Raw genomic sequence first — 15,348 nt, 5'->3', positions numbered from 1 at the left:
ACAGGAGAGAAACACATTTTGTTGATTTTTTAAAATTTTATTTTATTGAAGTATAGTTGATTTACAATGTTGCTTTAATTTCTCCCATACAGGAAAGTGATTCAGTTACACACACACACACACACACACACACAGTCTTTTCCATTATGGTTTATTACAGGATATCGAATACAGTTCCCTGTGCTATACAGTAGGACCTTGTTGTTTACCTTGTATTGAATTTTTATGTGTCCACAGGAGGCTTCACAAGAAAATGAAGACCCAAAGAGGTGATCAGAGCAGGAAGCTTTTTCTACCTTTTAGATTAAAAAAAATAATAATCAATTTGTGAAGAATTGACAAGACAGAGTGGTGTGGACTAGGGGTAGTAAGTGGTGAAGAATACTAGTAAGATAAGGGTTAGTTTAACAAGGTTTGTTTGTATAGATTTCTTTTTTTATTTGCGGTACGTGGGCCTCTCACTGTTGTGACCTCTCCCATTGCGGAGCACAGGCTCCGGACGCGCAGGCTCAGCGGCCATGGCTCACGGGCCCAGCCGCTCCGCGGCATGTGGGATCCTCCCGGACCGGGGCACGAACCCGTGTCCCCTGCATCGGCAGGCGGACTCTCAACCACTGCGCCACCAGGGAAGCCCGGTATAGATTTCTTGGCCCGAAATTCTCTGTCTCTGGTGATAAGAATGTCTTCCTTCTTCCTGAATATAAGGAGGACGTCTGTCATGTGAGGGTTTTATGACCTGTTTTGGGGAAGACCCAGGAAGGAGTTGGGGAAGGTCAGAGCAACCTCTGCTGTTTTCTCAAACTCCTTCGGCTTAAGATATCCAATATGCCAAGGTGCCATATTTAGGGGTAATCTGTCCTAAACCCCATCGCTGTGATTGTGGCTAATTTCATGGATGCCTGCGTGAGCATTGGATGTGAGAGTTGAAAGGGATCTTAACATTTTAGAAAGAGGTCCAAAGACGGTCAGTGTATTTCCCGAAGTTGCCCAGTAGAATAATGGGAGAACCAAAACGATAATAACCCAGACTACTAGCCTCTCCTGTGGTGCTTTCACAGGAATCATGGTGGTGAAATTCACGATACTTTAAAGTAATGGAAGCTGTGGGCTGTGGATCAATGGATAGCTTTCTGTCCCATTTTTTTTAGCCGTATGATAATAAAATCAAAACTGCATTATTTTATACTGTGGATGCCGTATTACCACTTTATTCTTCACTTGTAGCCCTATTTGATGAGTCATAAAGATCGCTGACTATAAGAAAAAGACAACTTAATTTGCTCTCTTTGCAGGATACCATCATTTGTTATGATTTGTTCCCACATGCCTTTATAATCCGTATCAACCTTGACATACCCAACCTTCATTTTATTGTGCTTTTCTGCACAACCCACCCTGAAAATACTCCTCCCATAAAATTCATATATGTATCTTTTTGATAAGTGATAAACATATAGATAATTTTTGCCTTAGAAAACGTAATCGTATGGAGTGATTCACCTGTGACACTTCCCTTTTAGAGCTCCTGTCTAGCATTGAGGATATTTTTAAGATCCTCCTAAGTGCCCATCTGTCTCCTTTACCCTTGAAATTTCCCCCCGCCCCCTTTCCTTTATTTTTCTCCCTCACCCTTTCTTCTTTCCTCTCAATTATTTTTAAACCAAGCTCTGTATGTTTTTTTTTCTTTTGCTCGTTTGTTAGAATAAAAGCTTTGTCTCTCTGGGGCGATGTTATCAGCACTGCAGATGTATATAGGGCGGCTTTTATCCTAGCGTCTCAAAATCTGATTCTGATTCTTCTGTTACAGCCAACAGTACGGGCTTTAAAAAAATCAATTCTTAAGTTCCTTATCTGTTTCTCTGCCTCTAGGATAACTGGATCTTTCATAACTAATGGGGATATTGAATTCAGGAAGCCTTATGGGGAAAATATATTGCAGTTTGTGTAAATAGCAAAAATGAGGCTGCAATTAGAGGTAATAACTATAGCTTAATTTAGACCCATTTTCATAGTGGCTTGATAGAAATTGGTTAACGTAGAGTTTTTCCATTAAAAATCAGTTTTCATGAAAACAGCAGTTTAATTTTGTGGCTGATGTGTTTTTGGTTTATGGACTTCTGAAGAAAAGAATCACTTGTCAATTTTAGATTCTCAGTAGGTAGCATGAGAATCAGAATGGTTATTCTGAATGGTTTTTTGGGTAATCTTAAAATGTTTCGGTATACAGTGTATGTTGATTGGTGAACACATGGCAATATCTGTGACTGTCTGGATACCAATTAATAAGCAAATCTAATCAGATCTTGAAGTTTGGGGTGACTGGGTCTTACTGCCATGCTTTATGTGTGTGTCACTGAATCAAATGTACTTTTCTAATAGTCTTTTTACCTAAAATCTCCATGGCATAGTATGAGCTAGTTTGCCAGATTCCACATTTCTTGAATGAGTTCATATATTTTTTTCGTCAGTCCCCAGGAATATTATTTAATCCGAGTGGCCTTCTCTAATGGCCTTTGTTCATTTCTCACTATCTTTTAGATTCTTTTATCATCCAAGAGAGTTAATATTTTTCCTGTGATCCTTTGATTATAAAATATTCTTCAACAAGAATATTATAACTTGAACACATTTCAGGAAATCTTTCGAAACAGAAACATATAGTGAATACCTTTCTACTGTGTTAGCCAACAAGTTTGTTCAGGTTTTTCCATAAGGTGTTACGGGGAAACCCAAATGAACTTTCTGGCCAACCCAGTATAGAGTATCATGTATCTTTAAGCCTCATGTCAGGGTAGAATACCTCTAGATGAGTTGATGCCTGATGTCGTTCATTAAGCAGGACTTACACGGAATGCTTGGAGCATAGGTGGGAGGTACCACTCTTGCTGTAGTGCATGTTTCACCTGACACATGACCGTGCATGGTGGCACTAGAACTTTCACAGCAAGTAAACTCCTCTTTCTTTTTTTAAATTCTTTGACTCTTCTGTTACTAACTTTGCCAGTAGTATCACCCATGAATGTAACTAGGGTCACCAAATATAATTAGACCTAGGATAGAGGTACTTCTTGGCTTTCTGTCTTTGCAATCAAGTGTTAATGGCTTGATATAAACTCCTGACATTTTGGCACATCACAGATCAAGCCATCTGTTTAAGATCGTACTAGGTAATGGAACTGAAAAATTATGTCTTTCGGGCAGTCCAGCCACAGGGTTGTATGCATTCTGGATGACATCTGTGATTAAGCTGGTCTCTCAGTTCTTATATTAAAATGTAATTTAAAATGTACTTCCCCTCAGTATTAACATACGATCTGCTTAAAAAGCACATTTTAGAGATTTTTAAAAGAAATACGTAACTACGATATTTATTTAATATGTCGTGATCGTGAAAGACTAAAATCCTTATAGAATTTATCAAAAGTAACTTTATCAAATGATATAAGCTGTATAATTCCAGTTAGCCATATCTTATTTTTATATGGGACTTTCAAGATTTTGCAGTGCTTTTCTATATGTTGTTTTACTCATTCCTCACAATGATACTATGAAATTGGCTTGGGCGATTTTACTCTCCCCAATATGCAGAAGAAACTAGCTTAAAGCATATGTTTCAAGTTAAGTGGCTTGTCCAAACCTGCTTGACTAGCAAATGGTACAGTCTAAACTAGTAGCTGGTAGCATTCACCATACTCTTATTTAAATACCTTCCCATTCTGTTGTTGTTCAGCCTCTTAGTTCAGTTCTTTTTCCACACAGTAGTCAGATGATCTTTGCAAAATCTTCATCAGAGCTTATCACTTACTTGATTAAACCTTGGTAAAGCGTTACTGTTCTACTCAGAATATAATCTCACGTCCTTAATAGAACCTTCTTCATCCCCCGGCTCCTTCTAGCTATATCGTATGGCACTCCCATCCCCTTGCTCACCAGGCTCCAGGCACATTGGACTTCTCTTTGTTCTTTTCCTATGTAACTAAAGACTTCCCATTTGCTACTCATTCTGCCTACAGTGCCGATCCCTTCTCTTCCCCAGGTAACTCCTAGTCATCACAGAGGTCTCAGTTTATGTGTGAATTCCTCAGAGAAGCCTTCCCCTAACCCACTGAACAAAGTCAGTTCCTCTGGCTGTCATCTTTCAGCAAACTCTTAATTATCCATCAGTTTATATTGATATATTTATCTGTGTGATACTTCATTTAGCACCTGCCATGTCCACTAGTGTGTAAGTCCACTGCAGTCAGGAACCACGTCTTTTGGTCCCATTGCCGGTCTCTTGCTCTGGTCCAGTGTCTTGCACATAGTAGCTGTTCAGTAAAAACTTACTGAGTGAATGAATGAATCCGTGTGGGTGTGTACACAGCTCTTCTTCTAAGAAGAATTCTTTATTAAATTAGGAAATGATGATAGAACCTGTAGATTTTTCTCCATTTCCTGGGAACATACAGAGAGAAATGGCTTTTTGATACTTGAAACAATTTAAGCAAGTCTTAGAGAAATTAGCAGGAGAGGAGTTTAAAAAAATAAAATGGATTACCCAGGGAAATTGTGGAGTCTCCTTTGCTGGAGGTTTAATCAGAGGATAGTAATTGAGGAAGTTTAAGTCTTTGTGAAGGCTATGAGATATAGACACGATCATTTGGTAGAACAAAGACTTGGAATTAAAATACCTTTCCTTTTGCTTTTATGTTTGCTTCTTTGTTGAGGTCCAATTCTTTGTTTGTGCCCAAAGAATGAAGGGGCTTTGGAATCCTACCCTTGATACAGTTTTCTTTTTCTTCACCATGATGTATAGCTCTGCTATAATATGACATATGTGTTCCTAAAAATCACTGCACAGGGCTTGTGGGAAAAATGAAACCAGGGACACAGTACTCAAAAACTTTGTCAGTGACACAAAAAAAGATAGGCATCTAATATAAATGGCAGCTGAGTTTTACAATGTTAAGTGGTTAAGAAATATAGAAATAATACAATAAATATGGTACTTTACCTTGAAAAAGACATGCAGTTTGCTTGTGGGAGCGGTCATGGGAAGGGCTGCAGCTTGTGAGTTATTGTGCATCAATGGAAAGAAGGCTGGGTAAAGTCAGAGGGCAAGTGGTACCTTCCGATATGGATGGGGCAGCTCATAACACCCGTGATGGACAGAGGTCACTGGTCCATCTATCTGTGATGTGTGCGATTGTGTATTTCTACACTAGCTTCAGCCGGGTGCAGTTTTCTGTGTTCACTTGTGTTTCTCATGATTGAGATTGGGCCTAAGCAAATGTGAGATTTGCATCATGCTCAAACTGTCCCTCTATTGCACTGTGGCAAATGTGTACTTTTAAAATAAGTGTTAGGAGGTGGTCCAAGATGTAGCGTAGATTTGGGGTGTCTGTGCGGGGAGGTAAGTTCAGGATCTTCCTCCATCGCTGTCCACAGAGGGTGCCGTCATTGTGCTCTCCCTCTGCTAAGCTCCCCGGTGCCAGTGTCTCCAGAGGAGAGTTTTCACACACATCTGGTGCCCTAGTTTTTGCATCTCGTATCCCAGTTTTGTGGTAGCAGCCCAGGGGACACCCCTTGAACACCTGGTTCTAAAGGCCAAGGGGCTTGCTTTCCTGGTTTCATGGCAGTGCAACAATCGGAGAGAGCGTTCTTGGCAGGCTACTGCCCCCAGCACACTGTACAGGTAGCAGACTGAAACACTCCCAGTCTTTCTGAGAAGGAAGCCCATTTGTGTGTCCAGGAGCTTTGGCTGGAGGGGAGGCCCAGAGAAACGCTCCCAGGGAATGAAGGCTGGTGGACATAATCTTTACATTCTCCCTCTCCCTCACTCCAGCTTTCCGGCATTTTCCAGAAAGGAGCTCATATCCTTGTCTGGTGCCCTGATTTCTGCAGCAGCCACCAGGGGACACCTCTATATCAACTGGCTCTGAAAGCCAGCAGGGCTTACACTCGTGGGTCCCACAGGACCATACCCAACAGAGAACGTGTTCTTAAACAGCTACCACCTTGAGGACACAGCAAGCAGCAACAGACCCTGGAGCTCTGTCTGTGAACGAGGCCTATAAGCTTATCAGAAGAGCTGCAATGTGAGGTGCAGGCTTCTAATTAAGCACACGTCAGAGGACTGACTGCAAACCTTTTCAAAGGCCTTGGAAGGCAGGTGTTCTCTTCACTCTCTGTGCTGTGCTCCAGAGTGCCAGCATCTCTTGGAGGAGAGCTTTTACATGTGGCTGATGTCACAGATTTTATATCCGGTGACCAGTCCTTCAAGACAGGGAAAGGTAGGTGTTTCACCTAATACACAGAAACAAACACAGAGAGTCAGGCAAAATGAAGAAACAGAACAATATGTTCCAAATGAAAGAATAAGATAAGACCTCAGAAAAAACCTTAATGAAGTGGAGATTAGTAATTTACCTGATAAAGAGTTCAATGTAATGGTCATAAGATGCTCACCAAACTTGGGAGAAGAATAGATGAACACAGTAAGAACATCCATAGCGGTAGAAAAATATAAGAAAATACCAAACAGAGCTGAGGATTACGATAACTAAAATGAAAAATACACCAAATGCATTCATCAGCAGACTAGATAAAGTAGAAGAAAGCATCAGTGATCTCGAAGACAGGACAAAAGAATTCATCCAAGTAGAGCAGCAAAAAAAAAAAAATTTGAAAAAGGGAAGAGAGCTTAAGGGACTTATGGGACAACATCAAGCAGAATAACATTTGTGTTTTAGGAGTCCCAGAAGGACCCCTATCACACAAATGTGAAACATGTCTACTTCAGGAAAAAAGAAAATATCTCAAATAAACAATCTAACTTTATACCTCAAGGAACTATACCTCAACCAACTAAGCTTAAAGTTAGTAGCAGGAAAGGTGTAACAAAGATCAGAGTGGAAATAGATGAAATGGAGACTAAAAAGACAATAGAAAATATCAATGAAACTAAGAGTTGGCTCTTTGAGAGGATAAACAAAATTGACAAATCTTTAGCTAGACTCTCCCACCCCTGCCAAAAAAAGAGAGAGGGCTCAAATAAGTAAAATAAGAAATGAAAGAGGAGACATTACAACTCATACCACAGAGATACAAAGGATCTTAAGAGATGACTGTGAACAGTTATATGCCAACAAATTGGACAACCTAGGAGAAACTGGTGAATTCTAGAGACATACAACCTTCCAGGACTGAATCATGAAGAAATAGAAAATCTGAGTAGACTGCTTACTAGGAAGAAATCGAATGAGTAATCAACAACCTCCCAACGAACAAAAATTCAGGACCAGACAGCTTTACTGGTGAATCCTACCAAACATTTAAAGAAGAATTAATACCAATCCTTCTCAAACTCTTCAGAAAAATAAATAAAGAGGAGGGAACACTTCCAAACTCATTTTAAGAGACCAGCATTACCCTGATACCAAAACCAGACAAGGACACCACAAGAAAAGAAAATTAAAGGGCCATAGCTCTGATGACCATAGACACAAAAGTCCTCAGCAAAATGTTAATAAACTGAATTCAGCAATACACTAAAAGGATTATATGCCACGATCGAGTGAGATTTATTCCAGAGATGCTAGTTCAACACCTACAAATCACTCAACGTGATACACCATGTTAACAGACTGAAGAATAAAAATCATATGGTCATCTCAATAGATGTAGAAAAAGCATTTGACAAAATTCAACATGTATTTATAATAAATACTGTCAACAATGTAGGTATAGATGGAGCATATCTCAGCATAAGAAAGATCATATATGACAAACCCACAGCTAATATTATACTCAACAGTGAAAAGCTGTAAAACACAAAAATGTCCACTCTTGCCACTTTTATTTAACATGGTATTGAAAGTTTTAGCCAGAACAATTAATCAAGAAAAAGAAATAAAAGGCATCCAAATTATAAAGGAAAAAGTAAAACTGTCACTGTTTGAGGAAGACATGATTTTATATATAGAAAACCCTAAAGACTCTGACAAAAAAACTGTTAAAACTAATAAATTCAGTAAAGTCTCAGGATGCAAAATCAATATACAGAATTCTGGTGCATTTCTCTACACTAACAATAAACTATCAAAGAGAATTAAGAATAATTTCTAACAATTAAGAAATTAAGAATGATCCCATTTACATTTGCTTCAAAGAGAATAAAATACCTAAGAATAAAATTAGCCAATGAGTTGAAAGACCTATATGTTGAAAACTACAGGACATTAATGAATGAAAATGAAGACACAAGTAAATGGAAAAATATTCCAGTTCTCATAGATTGGAAGAATTAATTTTAAAATGCCCATAGTACCAAAAGTAATCTGCAGATTCAATGCAATCCATGTCAAAATTCTAATGGCATTTTTCACAGTAATAGAACAAGCAATCCTAAAATTTGTATGGAACACAAAGACCCCGAATAGCCAAAGCAATCTTGAGAAATAAGAATAAAGCTGGAGACATCATGCTCAAATTATATTGCAAAGCTATGGTAATCAAAACAGTATGGTATTGGCATAAAAACAGACACATAGACTAATGGAGCTGAATAGAGAGCCTAGAAACATAGCCACACATATATGGTCAATTAATTTATGACAAAGGAGCTGTAAAATGGGAAAAAACAGTCTCTTCAATAAATGGTGTTGGGGAAAATGGATGTCCACGTGCAAAAGAATGAAACTAGACTGCTATCTTACACCATACACAAAAATTATCTCAAAGTGGATTAAAGACTTAATGGAATGTAAGACCTGAAACCATAGAATTCCTAAAAGTAAACATACATGGTAAGCTATTTGACATTAGTCTTGGTGATGATCTTTTGAATCTGTTACCAAAAGCAAAAATACGCAAGTGGGACTACATCAAACTAAAGAGCTTATGCATAGCAAAGGAAGGTATCAACAAAATGGAAAGGCAACCAACTGAGTGGGAGAAAATGTTTGCAAATCATATATCTGGCAAAGGGTTGATATGTAAGCTGAGCCTGGAAGGAACCCTAGGCTTTGAATACAGAGGGCTTTTGAAACAGGAGGGAGAGCATGGTCGAAGGCACAGGATGTGGAGTATTTTTAGAGGACCTTGATTCATTTCCGAGAATGGTCTGTTTCATTCATGGTCCTTAGGAGAATTTTTTCTCCATGAGTTATACAATGGATCAAGTTTCATCTGGGTGATTCATGGTACAGAGTCAATAGTGTCTGATTTATTTGGAGACTGAAGTATATGCTTCCCATCTTTCTCTTTAAGAATGTAGGTCCCTTATAAGCAGACATTGAGTCTTTGATTTTCATCATGGAATATTTATCCTTAACACATAGTGCTTAATGTAGTAATATCCATAACCATAATAGCATGACATGCTCTTAAAAAAAAAAACAAAAACACAACAGGTGGTAACAGCAGCACAACCAAAATGAAAAAGTCATAGCGTGGCTCAGTCTGTAATGTCAGGATCTGAGCTTGTGTGCTTTTTACCAGTTCCTGGAGTGCGTTTTTGAAGAACCATCTATTCTGGGTCATCCAGTCCCCCTTTTAATCTATGATGCCCATGTGTGAGGAGCTCGCTTTCTAGGACTACACATAAAGAGGGTGGCTTAACCAATTTCTATCTGGGAAAACCTAATTGGGCAAATACAAAATTAATTCTTTAACCTTATTCTCATCAGCTTCATGGTGTAATTAAGTGGAAGTTCCTGGTCCTTCTACAAAAATCAGTAGTGTTCTCTTTAAAGCATTTACCAGAGATTGAAAAGATGAAATAATCCTGAACAGGCACTAATGGACTTATCATTATTACTGGAATTCTTATTCACCTGCTAGTATTATTCAGTCATGAATCTTCATCTCTGCATAAGAAGCCACCTGGTTTAGTGGAAATCATTCATACATTAGAGTCAAATCAGCCAGGATTGAAAATCTGTTACCTTCTGTTTTTTTAATGACAGATTACTTCAAGGTCTCTGATCCTTGGTTTCCTAGATAATAAGAGATTAATAATAGAATGTACTTGATGAGGTTGTAATGAGGATGAAATTAATACATGAAGTCCAAGTTAACACTTAGTAACCAACAGTGCCTGGTAATTATTTTCTTATAATATTTAAGAAACAGTTTCTTAAAAGTCATCCCCTGTGTGCCTTTTCTAGCATGAGAAGCTGATACATGAATTGGAAGAGGAGAGACACTTACGTCTTCAGAGTGAGAAGCGCTTGCAGGAGGTGACACTGGAGTCTGAGAGGAACAGAATTCAGATGCGTGGCCTGCAGCAGCAGTTCTCCAGGTATTGTTCTGCGTGGAGCATCTTGTTTCAGGAGGTGCATCTCTCCCTGCGCCAATTACACCTTTGCTTGAGTTTCCATTGTGTAAGCTTGTGTTGCATTTGAGGAGCTAATGACCAGCAATTTAGACCTTCTCTTCTAGCCAAACCATCCGATTGCATTTGGACCAATTTTCTGGAACTTTCTGCTTGCACCTCAGTCTTGGCTTTATTGAAGCTGGTTGTCTTTTCTTCCCCAATGGCTTTCCAAAGTATCTTTCAGTGAGATGTGGTGGTTGTGTGGCCTTTTGGCATGATCTGTGAAAGGCCAGCCAGGAGAATGCAATTTTACTGGTCCTCATAATCCTATTTTCAGGTAGAAAGAATGTGAATCATCCAGTAAGCTCTTACTCCTTATTTACTCCTTATTTAGAGTAAATATTTAGAATCTGTAAAAAAAAAAAAAAGAAAAAATCAAAATCAATGAGTTTCTTTCCTTTAAAAAGACATAACTTGAATTTGAAAGGATTCTGGAAAAGTAGCTCTTTTTTGATTTAATTCCAGCACAGTAAGAATCTTTCAGCTTTCAATTACAGTTAATAGGGGGCCAAGAACTTCCCTGGTGGCACAGGGGTTAAGAATCCACCTGCCAATGTAGGGACACAGGTTCAATCCCTGGTCTAGGAAGATCCCACATGCTGCAGAGCAACTGAGCCCGTGCGCCACAACTACTGAGCCTGCGCTCTAGAGCCTGCGAGCCACAACTACTGAGCCTGCGCTCTAGAGCCCACGAGCCACAACTACTGAGCCCGCGAGCCACAACTACTGAAGCCCATGTGCCTAGAGCCCGCTCTGCAACAAGAGAAGCCACCGCAATGAGGAGCCCGCACACCGCAAGGAAGAGTAGCCCCCTCTCACCACAACTAGAGAAAGCCCGCGCGCTGCAATGAAGACCCAATGCAGCCAAAAATAAACAGATTAATTTAAAAAAAAAAAATATATATATATATATTATATATGGGGCTAGGTAAAGATTCAACCTATTATTTAAAATCTCTTCATTTTCATGGAAAAAACACAGACTTGTGCAGTTACAGTCCTGGGACCAGATACGGGCACCCTATGAGGAACAGTTTGCTTTTATTTTCATGTTTCACTTCAACATTTGCAAAACCAGGAAAATAATTTTTGGTTCTTTTCTCCCTCATGAGGTTATCCCAGGCAGAATCCAGTTTGAGACGTTGCCCTAAAATTTTCTTCAGCAGACGGGGTGGGTCTTATCTTTCATTTACCACTGGGATTTGGATATGATTGGTGATGGATAATTGTGCTTCCTCATTGATGAGGCTTTTATATTGACAGCATCATTTTTAGGTGTGTTGCAGGGAGAGAGCAAAGTTGAGCCTTTGGATGATTTATCTCATGGAGGCTCATACCACGAATGTTTGGAATTTTGGTTTAAAGGCATCTTGGAAGAACAGGGTAGGAAGGATGGATGACTCCTCGGTTTCAGAGTCATAATTTAACACCCTGTTCAACTCTTGGAGCCCACGATAATACAGGTGCTGTAGAAATGCATCAGTCAATACTTTAACAAATGCATGTTCCACGCCTCCCAGGCTATTACTTATACAACCTTGTGCTCAGTTTTTCATTCTATTCGATGGCAAATCTCACTTTATGTCTCCAAACTTGAAATAATAGCTCTTCCCCACTCTCCGAAGCAACTTTAAAGCAAGTACCATTTTGTAATACTTGCCATTTTTTTGGTTCTTTTTTTTTTTTGCGGTACACGGGCCTCTCACCATTGTGGCCTCTCCCGTCGCGGAGCACAGGCTCCGGACGCGCAGGCTCAGCGGCCGTGGTTCACGGGCCTACCCGCTCCGCGGCATGTGGGATCTTCCCGGACCGGGGCACGAACCCGTGTCCCCTGCATCGGCAGGCGGACTCACAACCACTGCGCCACCAGGGAAGTCCGATACTTGCCATTTTAATGATACAAGAAAGGAAGGTGCAGCTCTTGCTACCCTTGTACTGTCTAATTGAGATGTCTCTGTACTCAAGCTATTGATTTACAGGGCGTGAGGCACCCGGCACAGTAAATTGCTTTCATACGATGCCTGGTCATCTGCTATAAATCACATGACAACCCCATACAGATTTGAGTTGCACAAGAGCCGAGGCTACATTCTAGGTTGAAAGAGAAGATAATTATTTGTAAAACAAATAGTGGGTGGTTTTACATACTGCCTTTGTGAAGATTTTTTGCCACAACGTAATCAGTTTTCTTAGTAAGCTTCATTGACATTGAAAGTTCAAGTCCAGTTATAGCCAGACAACTAATGTAAATCAGCAAAAGATGGGGGGAGAAAGCATATGTAACAGAGAAGATAATTACACGATAATTTAAGTAGACCCACTAAACCATTGCTGCTGGCCTTTTACCTTTTAAACTTTGGTTTGTAAGATGTTTCTAGTTAGGCTTATTCAAACAATCCTGTTACTATAATCTAAGTCTTTGTAAAATTCTCAGTATTACAGAGCTTGTCTAGAGCATGTCACCCTTGGACATGGTCAGTATCTAAATGCTCGTGTAAATAAGTTCTATAATCCAAATAATTGCATTAAATTTAAAACTTTCCTAGTCATAATTTTCTCCTTCTTTTCCTGGGTTGACAAGTTCCTTTTGTACATGATGATATCTGAGATGTAATGTAGGCATACTTTGAGTATTGTTCATGGGATGAGTTTACTTTTTAGAGTAATGTAGTAGCCTACCTTTTCAAAGGGTGCGAAGTGACTTACAAGAAAAGGTAGTTTTACGGTAAGACTGTTAAAGTGAAAACGGAAAATAAAGACCATGAAAGGGGAACGTGGTGAGTAATCATACTTACACAGCCCAGCATGCTTTCTGAGAGTGAACATTTAATTTAGCTCTAAGATTCATGGCAGACAAGATTAAAAGGAAAACACAAGAGGATATGTAATTCTAATCTCGTAGACAAAGGCTACTACTCCCTAAAGAGAGAAACATTATCTTTGGCAATAAACTCATAGTAGAATGCATCTCATAGGCCCCTCCAGAGGTGACATTAAAGGGTATAATAGACAGTGGTCCACGATAGTGCAAATTAGGATTAATTCGTAAAAGTATTACTGCTTCTGCATGTCACTTACGTCTATGAAGTTAAGTAATTTCACACTATATGATTTAGGAATTCTGGGTCTATGCCTAAGTGAAAACAAGTAAAGTAGGAAGAACTCCAGTGCTAAAGGTTCTCAAGTTAAGCACTATACTTCAAGTTCATGGGGACATGTAAATATATATGTGTTGTATTTTTCCAATACCTCTTTTATGAACCTAGGGCACAGAGGCATGAGATGCTGAGGCCCGGGCTGAGTTGGGTAAAGTATTTTTCTGGTATGTTTGATTGTACTCTAGCCGTGGGAGCATCTAAACAGTAGTCAAGGAGATTCTGAGTCTCAGATTCAGGGCTGATGCGAGGCATTGAAGGGGAAAATGAATAATGAAGTTAGAAGCTGGGGCAATTAGGTATATGTGTGAAGTAGAATTCAGGTGTCAGAATGAGCGATTCAGAGTTACTTTGAGGTTTGATTTTATGCAGTTTCAGTTAGGTGATGGGCTTTGCACTAGGCAAAACTGAGCATTTGTGATCACCTGTGGTAATGAGTAATGGGATCACGGAGGTGATAAAAATCTATGAACGTGTTGAAATGAGTACTTCTCTTGTATGTCATCACCAAACCTTCATCCATAAGCCCTTCCTCCTCCTGACCTCTGATTAGGATATAATGATCAGCAGTGGTCCAAAATTTGGGCAATTAAAAAAAATGTGACTAGAGGTTACATAATTAGCTCTAAGCTCATAAATCAGAAATTGTCTTCGCTGAGGGTGATTCAGGCAGCCATAACAAACTTAATTTAGACCATTTACCTTCTTTAATGTAAATACAGAGAAGAAAAAGGATACTTTCAAATGAAGCCTTCCCCATAGATGAAGGTATGAATCAAGACAGATGCAGTAAGGTGGTACTGAAAGGCAGGTGTTGGTATCATTCAGGCTGCTCCTTCCTTCTCTTATTATTTAGTGATATAAATCAAAGATGCTTTCCAGATGTCATAAGGATTGTTTAACCCACTGTCTGTGTAGTATACATGGCTGGGCATATTTTATGTGGGATTCGCTTTGTGAAACCCCCTGTATTCCGTAACTGTCTTTATCCTCCCTTTAACCATTTTGAAGTGTGATTGTCGAGCCAGCCAAGGTCAATGGGGCGAACTGAGGCTATGTATGTAAGGATAATTAGTGTTTGAACCCCCAGCTTCATTACTCCACCTTGAGTGAATGAAACGTTTGTGCATCAGTTAGATTCCAGGGACAATGTCTCCAACCAGGTGGGGTGTATTGAGGTGGGGTAACAATGATTTCTAAAAAACAGACTTCTGAAGAAATAAGCGACTCTGCAGAGTTGATTTCATGCAAAGCGTGCATGATTTGCACAAGTATTTGAGTTGGTCCCTTTGGAAACAATCTAATCAATGTGTAGGCTATTACTGAAAGCTGCTGTTCATATAGGACAATCAACTGCTTTTATCGTGTGCACAATAAGATAGAACACAGTATGTCTCCTCAAAAAATGTAGACTCCAGATGGAGAAGCCGTATGTACATATATGAGCCAAACAACACATTTATAGTTTAGCTATAAATGAAGGGAAAGTTCGTCTAAATTCTGGACAGCCAGACTTCATAGTTGTTAATAGTACGTTATCGTGCAAAGGCATGAGTCAAATCAGATGAAATTAATGATTGGGTAGTGATACTAGCAATAATAACACACGTGTTTATCATGTGGCAGCTCTATGCTGCAGTATTTTTGAAGCTTTGAATTAGCATCAACCTGGTACTCTCACCATCAAGCAGACATGTTTTATAAAAGATATGCAGTTAGCAAACCACATCACACCCAAAGCATCAGGAATCAATCATTGTTTCCCTGCAGCCTTGAAAAGTTCCAGGCGTGTGTGTGTGTGTGTGTGTGTGTGTGTGTGTGTGTGTGTGTGTGTGT

The 15,348-nt window shown here is 39.4% G+C and overlaps 1 protein-coding gene across 6 annotated transcripts in view; it reads left to right on the top strand.

Annotated features, from left to right (window-relative positions):
* Positions 1 to 15,348, top strand: part of NCKAP5 (NCK associated protein 5) — a 1,064,528-nt gene that overhangs the window by 569,758 nt on the left and 479,422 nt on the right. For all 6 annotated transcript variants that reach the window (XM_027082618.1, XM_027082617.1, XM_027082619.1 and 3 more), the window contains one exon: positions 10,149 to 10,282. In XM_027082618.1, the coding sequence (XP_026938419.1) occupies positions 10,149 to 10,282 (134 nt within the window). The remainder of the gene's footprint in view (positions 1 to 10,148; positions 10,283 to 15,348) is intronic.

The sequence above is a fragment of the Aethalodelphis obliquidens genome, unplaced genomic scaffold, assembly GCF_003676395.1.
Source record: "Aethalodelphis obliquidens isolate GAN/ISIS:26980383/991018 unplaced genomic scaffold, ASM367639v1 scaffold47, whole genome shotgun sequence".
In the NCBI taxonomy this organism is placed as follows: Eukaryota; Metazoa; Chordata; class Mammalia; order Artiodactyla; family Delphinidae; genus Aethalodelphis; species Aethalodelphis obliquidens.
This window is presented reverse-complemented; position numbering and strand designations above follow the sequence as displayed.